Source organism: Meles meles, chromosome 7 (genome assembly GCF_922984935.1).
Source record: "Meles meles chromosome 7, mMelMel3.1 paternal haplotype, whole genome shotgun sequence".
Lineage (NCBI taxonomy): Eukaryota > Metazoa > Chordata > Mammalia > Carnivora > Mustelidae > Meles > Meles meles.
Window position 1 is genome coordinate 109,664,456 of NC_060072.1, and position 16,022 is coordinate 109,680,477.

The 16,022-nt window shown below is 40.2% G+C and overlaps 1 protein-coding gene across 12 annotated transcripts in view; it reads left to right on the plus strand.

Annotated features, from left to right (window-relative positions):
* The first annotated feature begins 873 nt into the window (after window positions 1–873).
* Window positions 874–16,022, plus strand: part of WNK1 (WNK lysine deficient protein kinase 1) — a 152,310-nt gene continuing 137,161 nt past the window's right edge. For all 12 annotated transcript variants that reach the window (XM_046011979.1, XM_046011965.1, XM_046011969.1 and 9 more), the window contains exon 1: window positions 874–1,769. In XM_046011979.1, the coding sequence (XP_045867935.1) occupies window positions 1,011–1,769 (759 nt within the window). In that variant the 5' untranslated portion in view covers window positions 874–1,010. The remainder of the gene's footprint in view (window positions 1,770–16,022) is intronic.

Below are 16,022 nucleotides of genomic sequence, written 5' to 3' on the forward strand. Positions count from 1 at the left end.
GGCTGTGTGGAGGCTTCAGACTCCCGGCGCCATTTAGCGCGGAGAGTTTCCTCGGCGGACGCGGCTCTCCACACTCGGCCACTCTGCACCCCCATCTTCGGTGACAGAAAGCGCCTGGTGGGGGTGACTACTTACTCTCCCTAACCCCCGTCACCCAATCCTCTCGGTCTCCTCTCCTCTCGGCCCAGAAAAGCAGCGGAGCTCGGGCCCCGCGGTGAGCGGCCCTCCCCTCCCCACCGTTCCCTCCCTCCGTCAGCCCCCGGCACCGGCCCGGGAGGAGACGGGGTTTGCCAGGCCCGGGGCGGGCGGGGAGGCCTCGGGGAAGGGGGGGCCCGCTCCTCAGGCACCGAGGCTTCGTGGCTTCGGTCCTTCCTGTCCGGGCGATGGGCGCCCTGTGAGACTGGTCCCCCTAGCTGGGGGCGCGTGTGGGAGGAGGCGACCGACTGACTGACTGACCCGGAGCCCCCAGGCCGGCCCTCCCTCTCCTTCCTCGGCCCCTCCCACCCTTGGCGGCTCTGGGACTGCCACCGCTCGGGAGTCCGCTCTCGTCCGTTCCTCGCGTTGCCGCCGCCCCCGGGGCCTAGCCCGCCCAGCCCCGGGAGCTGGAGCCGCCGCCGCATCCGCCGCATCCGCTTCGACTCGGTGCCGGCTCCTTGCCCTGCCCCTCATGACTGCGGCGCCTCTGCTGCTCCAGGCTTCCCGGCCGCCGCTCGCCGCAGGATGGATGCGGACCGTGAGGCGCTAAGCCCCGTGCCTCAGCTCCTCGACCGCCCGCCGACGAGCCCGCCTCGTGAACCGCAGCAGCCGCCGCAACTGGGCTCAGTGGCCCGCGTCTCCTTCGGGGCGGCTTGTCAGTGCTGAGCGAGGAGCCGTCCGGGCGCATCCGACCCCGCCGGGAGCCGGAGCCCTCGTAGCGGGAGCCGCACCCCGCCGCCGCTCTGCGGGCTCGGCCCCTCGCCCTCTCTTCATTCACAAGTCCGAGCCCGCTCGCCTCGCTCCTCGGACCGACCATGTCTGGCGGCGCCGCAGAAAAGCAGAGCAGCACTCCGAGCGCCCTGTTCCTCTCGCCGCCGGCGCCTTCCGCCAAGAATGGCTCCAGCTCCGATTCCTCGGTGGGAGAGAAACTGGGCAGCGCGGCGTCCGACGCTGGGACCGGCCGGACGGAGGAGTACCGGCGTCGCCGCCACACTATGGACAAGGACAGCCGCGGCGCGGCCGCGACCACGACCACCACGGAGCACCGCTTCTTCCGTCGCAGCGTCATCTGCGACTCCAACGCCACGGCGCTGGAACTGCCCGGCCTTCCCCTTCCTCTCCCCCAGCCCACCGCCTCCGCGGTCCCGCCTCAGGGTATTCCGCCGGAGCCGCACCGCGAGGAGACCTTGACCGCCACCACTGCTGCCCAGGTAGCGCAGCTCCCTCCCGCCTCTGCCGCCCCCGGGGAGCCAGCCGGCGCGGGCCCTGCCGCCGCAACAGCCCCCGGCAGTACCAGCAGAGATCGCCAAGTGTCCCCGCCCAACCATGTGGGGAGCAAAGAGGAGCCTCCGTCGGCCAGAAGCGGCAGCGGCGGCGGCGGCGCCAAGGAACCGCAGGAGGAACGGAGCCAGCAACAGGATGACATCGAAGAGCTGGAGACCAAAGCCGTGGGAATGTCCAATGATGGCCGCTTTCTCAAGTTTGACATCGAGATCGGCAGAGGCTCCTTTAAGACCGTCTACAAAGGTCTGGACACTGAAACTACTGTGGAGGTCGCCTGGTGTGAACTGCAGGTATAGCCCCACTTCTTTATTTTACGGTGGTTTGGACCTACATTTGGCTCGGTGAATCCAGTTGATCGAATTTCTCTCCTACAGGTCATTCTCTTAACTGTTCGCTTCGGCGGAAGCGGTGGGAGGGGTGGGAGGTCAACTTTTGAAAGAGATTGAAAGTAGAATTTGGGGCATGACCAACGTAGGATAAGAATTACTGTAGCCAAAAAGAAGTTTGCTACTAGGGGGGAGTGGTGAAAATCATCTTAGTACAAACGCGTTACCTACTTATTACTCTTTTAGTGTCTGGCAGGAAACTCGAAGTTAGTGGGAAAGTTTCTGAGTTAGGAAAGTACAGAGGCTTCTTGCCCTTTGCATTTCAGTCTCACTGGAGGCTCTGCACTGTTGAGCTGCTGGTGTGTTACATGCGAGTTTCCAAGCCCGAGATCAGGCTGTATTTTTAAAGTAAGAACGACCTTGTTCCTGATTGACCTTACTTGGACTATATCTTAGTTGGTGATTGCAGAGGCTTTTAATATAAACTATAAAAAAGACTTTCTTCTCTGGATAAATGCCTTCGTACTAGAAAGGTACAGTAAGTGTTTGGTATTGTCCCTCTTGATGATGCTTAAACTTTTTGGTAGCTAAAAGTTCTCTGACAGCGTAAATTAAAACTAGTAAGTCTTCATCCCATTCACTATACAATGACTAGTACAAGAGCCCATGTAAAACTGTATAAGTGCTTTGAGAGTTGTAATGTCACTATGGTTATTTTAAACTTGTTATGAAAGGTTTTTAAGCCAGTCTTTCCCAAGAGTCCAAAGGACTCACAATGCTTTGCTTTTAACCTCTCAGGAAGGTTTTCATGGTGTAAATAATGGTGTGTCATTCTGGTTGACAAGTATATTCTATGTTTAAATAGCCAGATTTGGGCAACTTGTTGTTTGACCTATAGCAGCTTGATTGAATGTTGCCCTCATCTGGAAGTGAACGGAGGTTATTGGAAGAATCAGAGTTAGACTGAATGAAAAAGTCAGTTACAGTATACAGGAAAAATGCCATTATCCATATTCTTCTTGTCAAGAAAATGGACCGAATGGATCAAAATAGAATATGAAAATGACCGAGTAATCTAGGAGTTTATTTTATCCATGAACTAATATGTTAACACTTAACCCTTTGAATGCCATCTTCCAAATGACCAAGGCCATATGAAAAATGAAGGGAAGTCAATATGTGGAAGGAAGTGAACTTAAAAACTGACAAGTTCTTTAGGAACATAATAATTTCTTAAGTTTTACAGTAAATGATGTAGAACTTCTAAGGCATTGTGAAATAAAAGCTACTCAGTTTTATGGTGTTTTATATTGGAAAGGGTGCAGGCCTTTTTGAAAAAAATCTTGTCCAACTATAACTTTATTCCTATTGGTCAGTCATACTCAAAAACTTAGCTCTGATTCCTTTTGGTTTACAGGTTTACAGGCAAAAATTCTGGTTTAAACGAGGACACTTTTTTTTTTTTTTTTTTTTTTTTTTGCTTTTGTACTTGAGGTGCCTATTGCTGCTGATCCTGGATTTTATTCTTTTTTTAGAAGATTTTATTTATTTATTTAACAGAGAATGATCACAAGTAGGCAGAGAGGCAGGCAGAGAGAGAGAAGAGGGGAAGCAGGCTCCCTGCTGAGCAGAGAGCCCGATGTGGGACTCTATCCCAGGACCCTGAGATCATGACCCAAGCTGAAGGCAGAGGCCCCAACCCACTGAGCCACCTTGGCCCCCCTGGATTTTATTCTTTTGTAAGGTTTTACATTTGAATAGGTGCTTTATAGATATATATTTTTTTAGTTGGTTGCCTTACTTTCTTAAGACTGGGCCCAAGTAAATTTTGAGCACTTTATGGATTAATTTTGTTAGTTGCAATGATTTAACTTTGAAGATTCATCAGAATGTAATGTGTGTGTTTTCCTTAATTACCTGGAAGTTTTAAAAAATGATTTTACTTATTTATTTGAGAGAGCATTAGTGGACAATTGTGGGGTTGGATCCCAGGACCCAGGGATCATGACCTGAGCCAGAGGCAGATGCTTAAGCAACTGAGCCATCCAGGCGCCCCTCACCTGGCATTTTTTGATTGTTTATTTATCTTGGAACTAATGATACAGTGGAAAAATCATTTTGTCTAATGTCATAATAATTTTGTCTAAGCTTCTCAGTTTTTCTTTGAACTCATTGCTTTTTGGATTTTTGTTTTATGTCTAGACTTGGGCATGGTCAAATTAAAGAATATTTGATGCCTTATGTATAATATCACCATGTTATTTTTAAGCCAGTTGAGGATTTGGCTGTAGAACCAAATCCTAGCTCATTGAATGGTACCCTGCTTTAGAAACTTTCCTGTGTTATTTGACCCTGTTTATACAACTTTTTGTTTTGTTTTTTAAAATGTGATGTTTCTAGCCTTTATAGCAGTAGCTGGGCAGCATTTTTGGTTTCTTGACCCAGGACATTTGCCTAATGTGTTCTTTGGGTGAGTGTTTGAGTTCTTGTCTTTGGATACAAATTAAAGGACAAGTCAAGGGATTACTAAGGCATTGGGAAGAAAGCAAAGCTTTTTTTACGGAAAGTGTATTCCTAACTTGTCTGTAGGAAGGTAGAAGTATTGTATTCTGTTGTTGAGTTAAAAATCTTAGTGTATTTAAATTGTAAGAAATCTTAGGTTATTCTGCCCAGCTACTTACTGGATAAATAAAGAACTTGAAATCATGGAGCAGGTAAATGACTTACTTAGACTGGTAAAGGACAAATTTTAAACTGGTTAGGATCAGGGCACCTGGATGACACAGTCGGTTGGGCATCTGCCTTGGGCTCAGGTCATGATCTAGAGGTCCTGTGCTGAGCTGGGCTCTCTGCTCAGCTGGGAGTCTGCCTTTCCCTCCTTCAGTGTTCTTTCTTTCTCAAATGAATAAATAAAATCTTTTTTTTTTAATTGAATAAATAAAATCTTTAAAAAAAAACTGGTTAGGATTTTTTTTTTTTTAAGATTTTATTTATTTAACAGTGAGAGAGAGCACAAGGAGGGGGAGTGGCAGAGGGAGAAAGACAAGCAGGCTCCCCACTGAGCAGAGAGCCAGCCAGGTATGGGGCTCAGGGCTTGATCCCAGGACCCTGAGCTCATGGCCTGAGTAGAAGGCAGACGTTTAACTAACTGACTGAGCCACCTAGGAACCCCCAAAAAACTGGTTAAGATCTAATGATTTGGGAAATGTTAAAGCATTTGTAGTTTAGTAGATGCTAATTAGTACATCTCAAATGAAGCGATTGTATTTTCGTGTGGAAGTCATGGTCAGATTTCTTCAGAATTCTATAACCATAGCAAATTCAGTACTTTGGTTTGGGTATTGATTTTATCAATTCAAATGTGTAAATAGATTTTTTGGGGATGGAGAATGAGTGAATGTGGTATATAAATCAAATTTGTTTCCATCAGACTAATTTTTAGAGTCACAGTATGCATAGCTATCTATTAAAACAAGTATCAATTCCTAGTAAATAATATTAGTTAATACTTTGATACCGCAGGATCTTAAGTCCTAACTTTGGTCTTTTAAGATGCAGATTTCTTCACTTGATTTTATTAGGCAAATGATGCGCCTTAATTTTGATACTCAGTTGCCTTGGTCAGAAAATGTTATTGCTGGACTTTGCAGAGTTTACATTGCTTTTCTATGTACGGATCTTAGTTTTTTAAGAAATGTAGCATAATTTTTTTTATGAATATGTATTTATACACAGATTTGTAAATGATTTTACTTCACTTTAAGTACATTCTCCCCAAATTGCTTCTGTAGAGTTCACTTTGTATATTGATGAGATTGTTTCCCGATCAACTTGGAAGGGGAAGTCAAATTTTGTTAAAGCTCCAGTGTTCTTAGTGTTTGCTTTGCTCTGGGTTCTTTTTGTTGTTGTTGTTAATTAAGGGTCATGTCTCATCATGAGTATATGATATTAATTTTTTGAACTTAATTTTCTTTTTTTAAGTTGAAGTGTAGTTGACACACAATGTTACATTAGTTTCAAGTGTACAGGGTTTTTATTAATGTTTTATAAAGTTTAGCAATGCTGCAGAAATGTGATGTGGTTCTGTGATTTACTTGCTTTAGTTCTTTAAAATAACTTCTGAACTGAATCTTCCATTTGAACATTAATCTGTTTTTTGCTTTTATTTTTTACATTTGTGCCAAATTCCTTGTTTTTCAGGATGAGAATCTTCAGTTAAATTTCAGTCCCAGGAACAAGATTTCAGGGAATAGTCTTTGGAGGTTTTTCTTGTTTATTTTATTTTATTTATTTATTTATTTAATATTTTATTTATTTGACAGAGAGAAATCACAACTAGGCAGAGAGGCAGGCAGAGAGAGAGGAGGAAGCAGGCTCCCTGCTGAGCGGAGAGCCCCATGGGGGGCTCGATCCCAGGACCCTGAGATCATGACCTGAGCCGAAGGCAGAGGCTTTAACCCACTGAGCCACCCAGGCGTCCCTTTCTTGTTTATTTTAAAGTCTCAGTCACTGATAAGTATGGGCAACATTGAGATAACTCAAGTGTTGCTGCTTTGGAAATTAAAGAATGGTAACTTGTTTGAAGTAATCCTTTTTCCCTCCTAACAAGACAGTGGGATTAAAGACAGCATAATTTTGATTAGGTATGATTTAAACTATATGTAAATTTATTGCTGTAGGAAGTAATCTTCGTGGTACAGGAATTGAGAATTATATTTAAGTTGACTTTTCAATGATTTTTCTTAGTGTTAAGTGTTTAAATGTTTTCTTTTTCTATTACTTTTTTTTTTCTCACCTTAAGTATCTTAAGTATCACAGTTATTCCTTCCTAGTGTAAGGTTGTTTTTGTGTAAAACAAATGAGGAATCTGTTGTATGGTGATTGAGTTCATTTCTTGATATTTATGTTTTAGTGCAAGATTCCGGTCATTTGAAAGTCATTCTACTTAATCTCTATGGAAACATTCAACTAAAACTGAGCTCTCGTTTTCAGAAATTACTCTAAACCTGTTATTTGGGTTTTCTAGTAGCTCTTAAGTTTTTTAGATAAAGCTGTAAAAGCAAGAGTGGTTATGCTCAAATTATAATTTCTGAAAATGTTAGTATAACATGAAAAAAACTCATAATAATTACTAGGTTGTGCTGTACCAGTTCTTTGTATTTATTTATTTTTAGCATCTTGCATTTTATTTGAGGAATTTTTTGGTTTTTTCTTTTTTTCTCTTTTCTTAACAGGACTACTCTAGTGTGTAGGCATTAGTGAGACTTACCATGCATGACCTAAATTTAGGTTTGAAGAGGGCATTATTTTCTGCAGTGTAACATGTCATTAAGAACATAACTGCCTGAATTCAAATTCTGACTCTGCTAATGATTGTGTCACTGGGCAACTTCTGTGTTAGTTTTCTATTGATAAAATGGGATGTAATAAGAGTACCTACTTTATAGAGTTGTGACAGCTAAATGAATTATATAAGTGTAAAACACTAGGGATAGGGCCTCGCACATACATATAAACTGTGATGATACGGTATCTTTTTAGGTTGTCTTTTTGAGGATATTTGTGAACATTTTGATTTGTCTGTACTTAAGCTTGAAAATTCATGTAGCAAAACTTACTGTTGCTATCATTCTTATGGGGGAACTTTGGAGTTGAACATGTTGTCATCAGTACTTAGAAATTCTTTAGCTTTACCTGTCTTCTGCCTAACTTTGTAATTTTATGACCTGTCACTTTCTCAAATGCCAGCCTTTTTGAATTATTACATTCCAAAATTTGCTGAGATCTTTTTCCTTTTGGGATCATTCTTACGGTGTTCTTCAGAATGATTCGAAATTGTTTATATTCTGTCTCCTTAACTAGTCCTTGAGCTCTTTGAAGATACAAGTAGATTCTCAATATACTTTAATAAATACTATGTTCTTTTCGAAGTTAGAAGTAGTTGTAGAACATTTGGATTCTCTGTTACTCAATTATCTGACTCTGAGTAAGGACCTTAAATCTGTAATGCTGATTTATTATTAGTAATATGACTTAATTGGATTGCTGAAGATAACTGAAAAACTATGTGAAGGTACTTTGTAAAGTGTTATAGATAATAAAAGGATAATGGTGCTTTAAAAAATCCATTTTTAAAAGGACTTATGTTATCACTTGTTATAAATTGGATATTTTAAACTTCAGTTGGTCTTTAGGACATGCAATAGAAAATTGGGGAAAAGGCACTGGAATTATAATTGAGTTTTTTAAAAAGTTGCATTGGAAAGATGATATAATTCCTTTTTTCACTACTTTGTTTAGCTCTGTAAAAGTTAAAAAGCAAAATTTTAAAAGTCTGGAAGAGAATAGCACCCAGATTCTAATATTGACAGATTCTTTCCTCTATCCCCACCCTTTCCTAATTGACCTCAACTGGATTAACCCGAATAAAAATTAGTAAAAAATAAAATAAAGTTTCTAGTTAGAAAAAATAAAGTTGGGTTTTAGGAGCTTTTTGGTTTTTCAATATTAGGAATTTTATCAAATCTTAAAGACAAACGGGAGCAGCTTTTCAGACGGAAGAGAAGTTGCCAGAAGCTCTTCTTGAGAGTGCTTTTATTTGGGAGAGTATGGTGTCTTTATCAGGTGTAGACTTAATATTGTGTGTACTTTTTTTTTTAAGATTTTTATTTATTTATTTGACAGACAGATCACAAGTAGGCAGAGAGGCAGGTGGGGGGGGAGGAAGCAGGTGGGGGTGGGGGGTGGGGGGGTGGGTGTGGGGAAGGAAGCAGGCTCCCTGCTGAGCAGAGAGCCCAATGCGGGGCTCTATCCCAGGACCCTGGGATCATGACCTGAGCTGAAGGCAGAGGCTTTAACCCACTGAGCCACCAGGCACCCCTTGTGTGTACTTTTTAAAAGGTTGGTTAATGATAGTCTACATGAGAGGAATGATGTCAGTAACTTGCTTGGTTTTGTGATTGACATAATTGATCCTATCTCCACATTAATTTATATTAATTTAGATTTTCAGATGGGCTTTCTTTTCTCTCTCTTTTTTTTTTTTTTTTTTGTTTTGAGTGGAGAGCAGAGGGAGAGAGATAATCTTAAGCAGGGTTTGTGCCCACCACACAATTTACCTCAATCCTGACATCATGACCCAAGCCAAAATTACCAGTTGAACACTTACCTGGCTGAGCCACCCAGGTGCCTTTCAGATGGACTTTCATGAAGAATTTGCTTTTTGGCATTGTGACTTGAATCTTGGCATTGCAAGATTGACATATTAAGTGTGTTATGCTAAATGAATGTGCTTAATGATTTTTAGGAAGGAACCTTCAGATAAACTGTCCTCACAAGCAAACAGTTTTTCTAGGAATTCAAGAATTCTTAAGAAATTTAAGAATTTAGGAATAATTTTTAAAGAGTGTTTAGAAATCTAGTTGGTATAATCATTTTCCTGTTATTAAAGAAAAACCACACTAATTTTTTTTTTTTAAGATTTTATTTATTTATTTGACAGACAGAGATCACAAGCAGGCAGAGAGAGAGGGGGAAGCAGGCTCCCTGCCAAGCAGAGAGCCCGATGCAGGGCTCGATCCCAGGACCCTGAGATCATAACCTGAGCCGAAGGCAGAGGCTTTAACGCACTGAGCCACCCACGTGCCCCGACACTAATTATTTCTATAGAAATGTGCAGCCAAGGTTCTGCTTCTTAGAGACAGATTATTTTATTTATTTTTTTGGTCAGTGTGTGCATAGTGGATGGTCTTGTGTTAATTAAACACAAACTAATATATAAACCAAACAGTGAGAGATGAAACTAATTAGTAAGTCAAATCATTATTGATGATCATTTTCTCTACTAATAGAAGTAAACAACTTGCTTGGGATAATGACGGGATCATCTTATTATTTTTTAAGATTTTATTTATTTATTAGAGAGAGAGACAGTGAGCAAGAGAGCATGAGTAGGGGGAGGGGAGACAGAGATATATATATAGAGAGAGAGAGTGAGAGAGAGAAGCAGACTCTGCTGAGTAGGGAGCCTGATGCGGGATTCAGTCCCAGGACTCTGGTATCATGACCTGAGCCGAAGGCGCATGCTTAACCTACTGAGCCACCCAGGCGCCCCTGACAAGATCATCTTAATGGCTAGTAGTTTTGTGCTAAATAACTTGATATATCCATTTCTATGTGGATACTCTCCTTGCTTGGACTGGTAGGTCATTGTGGATTAAGATAAATTTGGAATGCACAGGTCATCTCTAACATTTTGAAGAATTCCTAGACATCATTATAATGTTTATATTTACATACTCTTTGAATCTTCCACACACGCCTCCCACACAAATAAACTCAGCTATAGGCAGTGGAGAGTAACTAAAGAATTGTAAACGAAGAAGGTAAGTAGATTTGCACGGTAGTAATTCTGGAGAATGGGTTTAAGGAATACAAGGGATGTATAGAGTTTACTTAGGGGTATGAGGATGAGGTTTCTACAGCCTGAATGAGGGCAGTAGTCGAGAAAGGAATCTTCATATTTCGGAGATAAAATATTCAGGGTTTAGTGATGAATCGGCATTTGGAGACAGAAATGAAGCACAGATAAAAGGGTAGGGATAGATGACTGTGCTGTCAGCTGAGGGAGGGAATAAGAAAGAATTAGGGATTTTATTTTTGCGGGGGAGAGGAAAGGCTATGGAGATACATTCAATTTGATACGCTAAGCCTGAGGTACTTGTGAAACCTACATGAAGAAGTTCATTAGGCACTGAAGCTCAAAGAATAGGTCCAAGGTAAAGCTATAGATTCCCAAATGTCTATGTTAGTCATTCAGTCGGCTGAAATAATGAAAGTACATGAAATCATCTGGGGAGAGGATATATATAAATATACAGAGAAAAACAGAGTAAGAAACAGGGGAGGATAATTTTCCTGGGGCAGAATAGGAATAATTAATGGGTGGGCAAAGGTAAAAAAGAACCCAGGGGTTGAACTAAATAGAACACTAGAAGAATGGTAGCATCAAGGGAATAAAATTTTAAGAAAAGAATGTAGTAGAGCAGTCCAATTTGCATAGTAGTAATTTTGGAGAACAGATTTTAGAAGGACTAGAAAAGAGTTGTAGAGATTAGTTAGACTTTGGAAATTTATCACATTTGGATATTAAGTCATTAACAAAATTCAGTATTATTTAAGAGAGGGGATGTGAGCAAGGGTAAATGTAAGTCACTGGTAACATCCTTGATTTATATACTGTTCACTAGCCTCCTGTGGCTATTTAACTTAATTAAAATGAAATAAAATTTTAAAACTCAGTTATTCAGTTATACTAGCCATATTTCAAGTGCTCAAAAGCCATGTGTGCCTATCCTATTGGATGGCAGAGATATAGAGCATTTACATCCTTGCAGGAAATTCTATGGGAACATGTTGTATCTAGATCTTGGGGTGATGCGCGTGTCTGTGTGTGTGTGTGTGTGTGTGTGTATTTTTAAGAGTTTCATTGAGATGTAATTTACACATGAAGAACATACAGTGTTGTGGGGCACCTGGGTGGCTCAGTTGGCTAAGTGTCTGTCTCTTGATTTTGGCTCAGGTCATGATCTCAGGATTGTGAGGTCTGTGCACTGGGTATGGATCCTGCTTAAGATTCTCTGTCTCCCTCTGCTGTGCCCTCACCTCTTCAAATACACACACTACACACATGCAGAGTATGTTGCCTTTATAACTTAAGTTACATATTTTAAAAATATATTCTGTATTAATGAAGTAAAAATAGTTGTTCCTTTTTTGGGGAAGAGCTATGCAAAGGATGTTATCACAAATTCATATACATGCAGAATTAACAGATTAACATTTATGTCACATTTGCTCTAGGTATTTGGTGATCTTACAGTTTCAGAATAGTGGAGAATTTGCAATGGATTTAAGGGAATAGCTCAGGAAGGTTAAGAACTAGAGATAATAAGAGTAGGCTATTTCTTTTATTCATACAAGTTTGAGTGAGTATGGGGCAAGAAAAATTGGCTAAGTGGAAGGCATGATCAAGGATGAGATTTATAGATAAGCAAGGAAAGGTCTTTAAAACTTGAAGCATTGAAACAAAGTATTTTCTCTGCTTTCTCTGCCTCAGTATCTATCTTAAGGTTTTGTTCTAAGCTAATTATTTTAGTTTGGTTATTTTTTGTGGATAGTTAGATTTAGTCCAAATAAGTTTTCATGTTTTCTTACTTCATGCTATTTATCAGCTAATACCCAGAATACTTATGAGAATACTCATTGGAAGGAATGTTCTGGTTAAAGTTTTTTTTCTCTCCTATAATCACTGGACTACATATCTCATTTACATAATAGTATGGTGATATATGTTTTTTAAGTGAGCATCTCTGAAATGACCATCTTTGTGTGTCACTTGAAGAAACAGCTAGATTTCAATTAAAATTTTATTACAAGAAAGATTCTGAATTACTGCACTGTTTCTAGAATATGGTAAAAATGGACCTTTCTATAACAAAAGCCCCAAATACTGCATACCTTTCTTTAGGCCTTTTTTGCAAAGTGTTCCTTGCTAATTAATCTGGAAAGGTATTAATAGTAACTAATACTATCTAATGAGAGCTTCTTTTTGTAATAGGCACAGTACAAGGCATGTATTTTCTTAATTTTATATTTGAAGAAACTAACTTAGGTTTAATAACCAAAGATCATGGCATATCTTCTTTCCACTGCAGAATACTTCAGTTAAACCAGGAAGAAGAATTTGAATTTTTGTGGAATTCTAAGTCCTTTTGCTTTATTTACTAATTATAATTCATCATTGAGCATCTTACACCTTTATATTTCACTTTATGAAAAAAAATCTCTATTTAAATGTTCTTTTAAAAAAAGAAAGATGTTCTTTTAGCCAGTATTTATATGTAGATTCTATAAGGAGGGAGATGGCAGAGTCTTTTTTTTTTTTCTAAGATTTTATTTATTTATTTGACAGATAGAGATCACAAGTAGGCAGAGAGGCAGGCAGAGAGAGGAGGAAGCAGGCTCCCTGCTGAGCAGAGAGCCTGATGCGGGGCTAGCCACCCAGGCGCCCCTGGCAGAGTCTTTTTAATTAACTTCTTGGTGCTTTCAGAGTTTTTTATTTCCTTTATTTTATTTTTATTTTAAGATTTTATTTATTTATTTGACAGAGAGACACAGTGAGAGAGGGGACATAAGCAGGGGGAGTGGGAGAGAGATGAGCAGGGAGTCCCATGTGGGGCTCGATCTCAGGACCCTGGGATCACAACCTGAGCTAAAGGCAGACACTTAGGGACTGAGCCACCCAGGTGCCCCAGTGTTCAGAGTTTTTTAGATGCTATTTACATGCATTGGTTATCACAGACTTAAGTATTTAAGGTAAAGCAGTATTTCTGTGACCTGTGAGTATCAAATTTCCATCTAACAGATAAATTGAATGGCTGTAGTGTTAGTAATTAGTGTTGTCAATGGTCTTTAGAAACTTCTATGTATAAAGTTGTTCATTTTCTAGTATTACATTGTTAGTAAAAATTAAATTCCTAAAATTGTTAGGCACCATTGCGATATTTTTACTCAACCAGGGAGGAGAATTAAGGATATTGGAGTACTTAATGAATAGATCAGCACGTTAATTGTTATTGTATAATTTCCATAGGACATAGTTTTATTTACTTTTAGATTGAAGTTATAGTTTGTTAGTTTAGTTCTTTTTTTTTTTTTTTTTTTTTTTAAAGATTTTATTTATTTTATTTGACAGAGAGAGAGATCACAAGTAGGCAGAGAAGCAGGCAGAGAGAGAGAGGGAAGCAGGCTCCCTGCAGAGCAGAGAGCCCGATGCGGGGCTCGATCCCAGGACCCTGAGATCATGACCCGAGCCGAAGGCAGCGGCTTAATCCACTGAGCCACCCAGGCGCCCCGTTAGTTTAGTTCTTAATGCTGATGGTAGGAATTGACTTTTTTTCTTGAATTTAAAAAAAAAAATCTTATCTCCCCCCCCCCCCCCCCCCACTGTGTACTTTGACACATTACATATGCTATTGAGAAGGATTTGGCTCTCTTGTCTGTATGAGCTCCAAGTAGAAGTCTCATTTAAATTACATAATTATGTTTTGAAATCCCCTGGAAAGTTTCATTTATTCAGCATTGTTATGGGAATAAGAAGTTATCTCACCTCTAGTAAGATTTCCAGATAAGTGAGATTTTCTTCTTGAAATATCAAAACTTTGTATTAATTTGGCAAAAATACTTAAAGTATATCAGTTGATATTATTGGCTTGTGTATCCACCAGGACAGACTAATAAGCATATCATCCCATAGGCCTGAACTCCTAGATGTTCTTTAGACTAAAATGGTTCTTTGAAGTCAGACAGTTCCTTACCCTTTTATACCAGGGGTAATACATACTTTGGCACATAAGATCTCACCTCGAGTGTGGCAGATTGAAATGTTCTTGTTTTGTTTAGAGTAACTGGGTCTGTAGGGGTTTTCAGCTTCCTTCTTTCGTCCTAGGCATAGGTTTAGGCTTTCGTTGTCTTCCTTCAAGGTAAGTTGCATTATTGTAGATGTTGAGGATGGGGGAAACTTCCCAGCTAGTGGACTCCTTTAGGACCACTTAAGTCTATCAGTTTCTAATAACAGTAAACTTAAAAGGAAAGGCCTTGGAGTCTGCACACTTGCCTAAGAAAGCCCCCTCCCTTTTTTGCATATTTCTATGCACTTTCTCTTAGCTCAGTACCATTTAATATTATTGGTAGGGATGCTTTTATCAAGTCAAAAATAGAGCCTGGTATGGACCTTCTCTAAGGCAAAAGATGATCTATTTGCTTAAATTATATTACTGAGAAGGGCCACTCAAGTGGTTCTTCCTAGAACAAAGAAGGTGACGCTCAGGTGCATTCCTCTTTTCTGCCTAGACAAAAAAAAAGCCACCAGCAATTTTTAAATGGTAGGCTCTCAACTTAAATATTTGTTCTGTTTGACCAGGCACCCTGTTATATGGAGGTGCTAGTTTAGATACTACTTTAGTTGGACAAATTGTCTGTGTTACATTAGTACCAGCTTCTTTATCTCTAGAGATACTCCCCGCCTCCAGCATAAGTGGAGGGGTGGGGCATAGTGATATTCTGCTGGGGAGAATCCTGACCATTTTCTATCCCTCTCATAAGGACAGAAGTGAAACTTCCCTATTTGCCATAAATGCCACTATTACAGGCTTTCCCAGGTCTTACTGTGTATCTGCTTGAGTATCTTATTTAATCCTTAACCTTTGTCACAAGATGACTTCTTTAACAACTAGTACTTAGCTAACTATTACACAACAGAAGTTTTTTCCTCTTGTCTTTATGTGATAAGATACACTAATACCTTAAAAAACCTTTTTACTACGAAATATTTAACAGTTGTCCCAGATTGGGCCAGAAGCTGCCTTCTGTGTCCTTTTTATTAACATGCCCCTATCGTTTTTTGATGATGTTTTTATTTTTTGCACAAGATGTTCTTTCCCCAGCTTGGCCCCAGACCAGCCATTTCTCCAAAGGAAGCAGGTTCCTTATAGTGTAGAATAGGATTCAGAAAGCAGTGTGTACTCATGGCTACTGGGACATCACTGTTTCGAGATTTTTTTAGTGAAGAGTTAGGAAGTATTTATATGTATGCATGAGTGTTTGTGGTCTTTTTCTTATATGTGTATATATAAATGTGTATATACACATTTAATATGTGTGTATATCAAGTTCACATTGATAGATCCAATTCCAGTTCAACATAGAGTTCATTATAGCTTTCCCCTTTTCCTACATGTATGCTTCCCTTCTCCAGTAGTGAGAAACTCGGTTCTCATCTTGCTAAATATATGGATGAATTTGCAGAGCTCCTGTTTATATGGAAGTGGCATAATAAGAAATATATATTTGATCTTTGCCCCTGGCTCCTGATACAGAACTTGTAAACTTCTTGGAATTTCCAGAGTGATATTTTGCCCTAGGTATCTGCCATCTGGCTGACTTTAGATTGTATCCTTTAGCATTAACTGGTAAGTAAACTGTTTGAGTTCTTTGAGCCATTCAAGCAAATTATCAAATGTGAGGAGGGGGTCGTGGGAACTCCTGATCTATATAGCATGTTGGTCAGAAGTATAGGTGGCAGCTATCCTGGGACTTGGAGCTATCTGAAGTGGGGGCACTTCTGTGGGACTGAGCCCTTAATCTGTATGCTTTGCA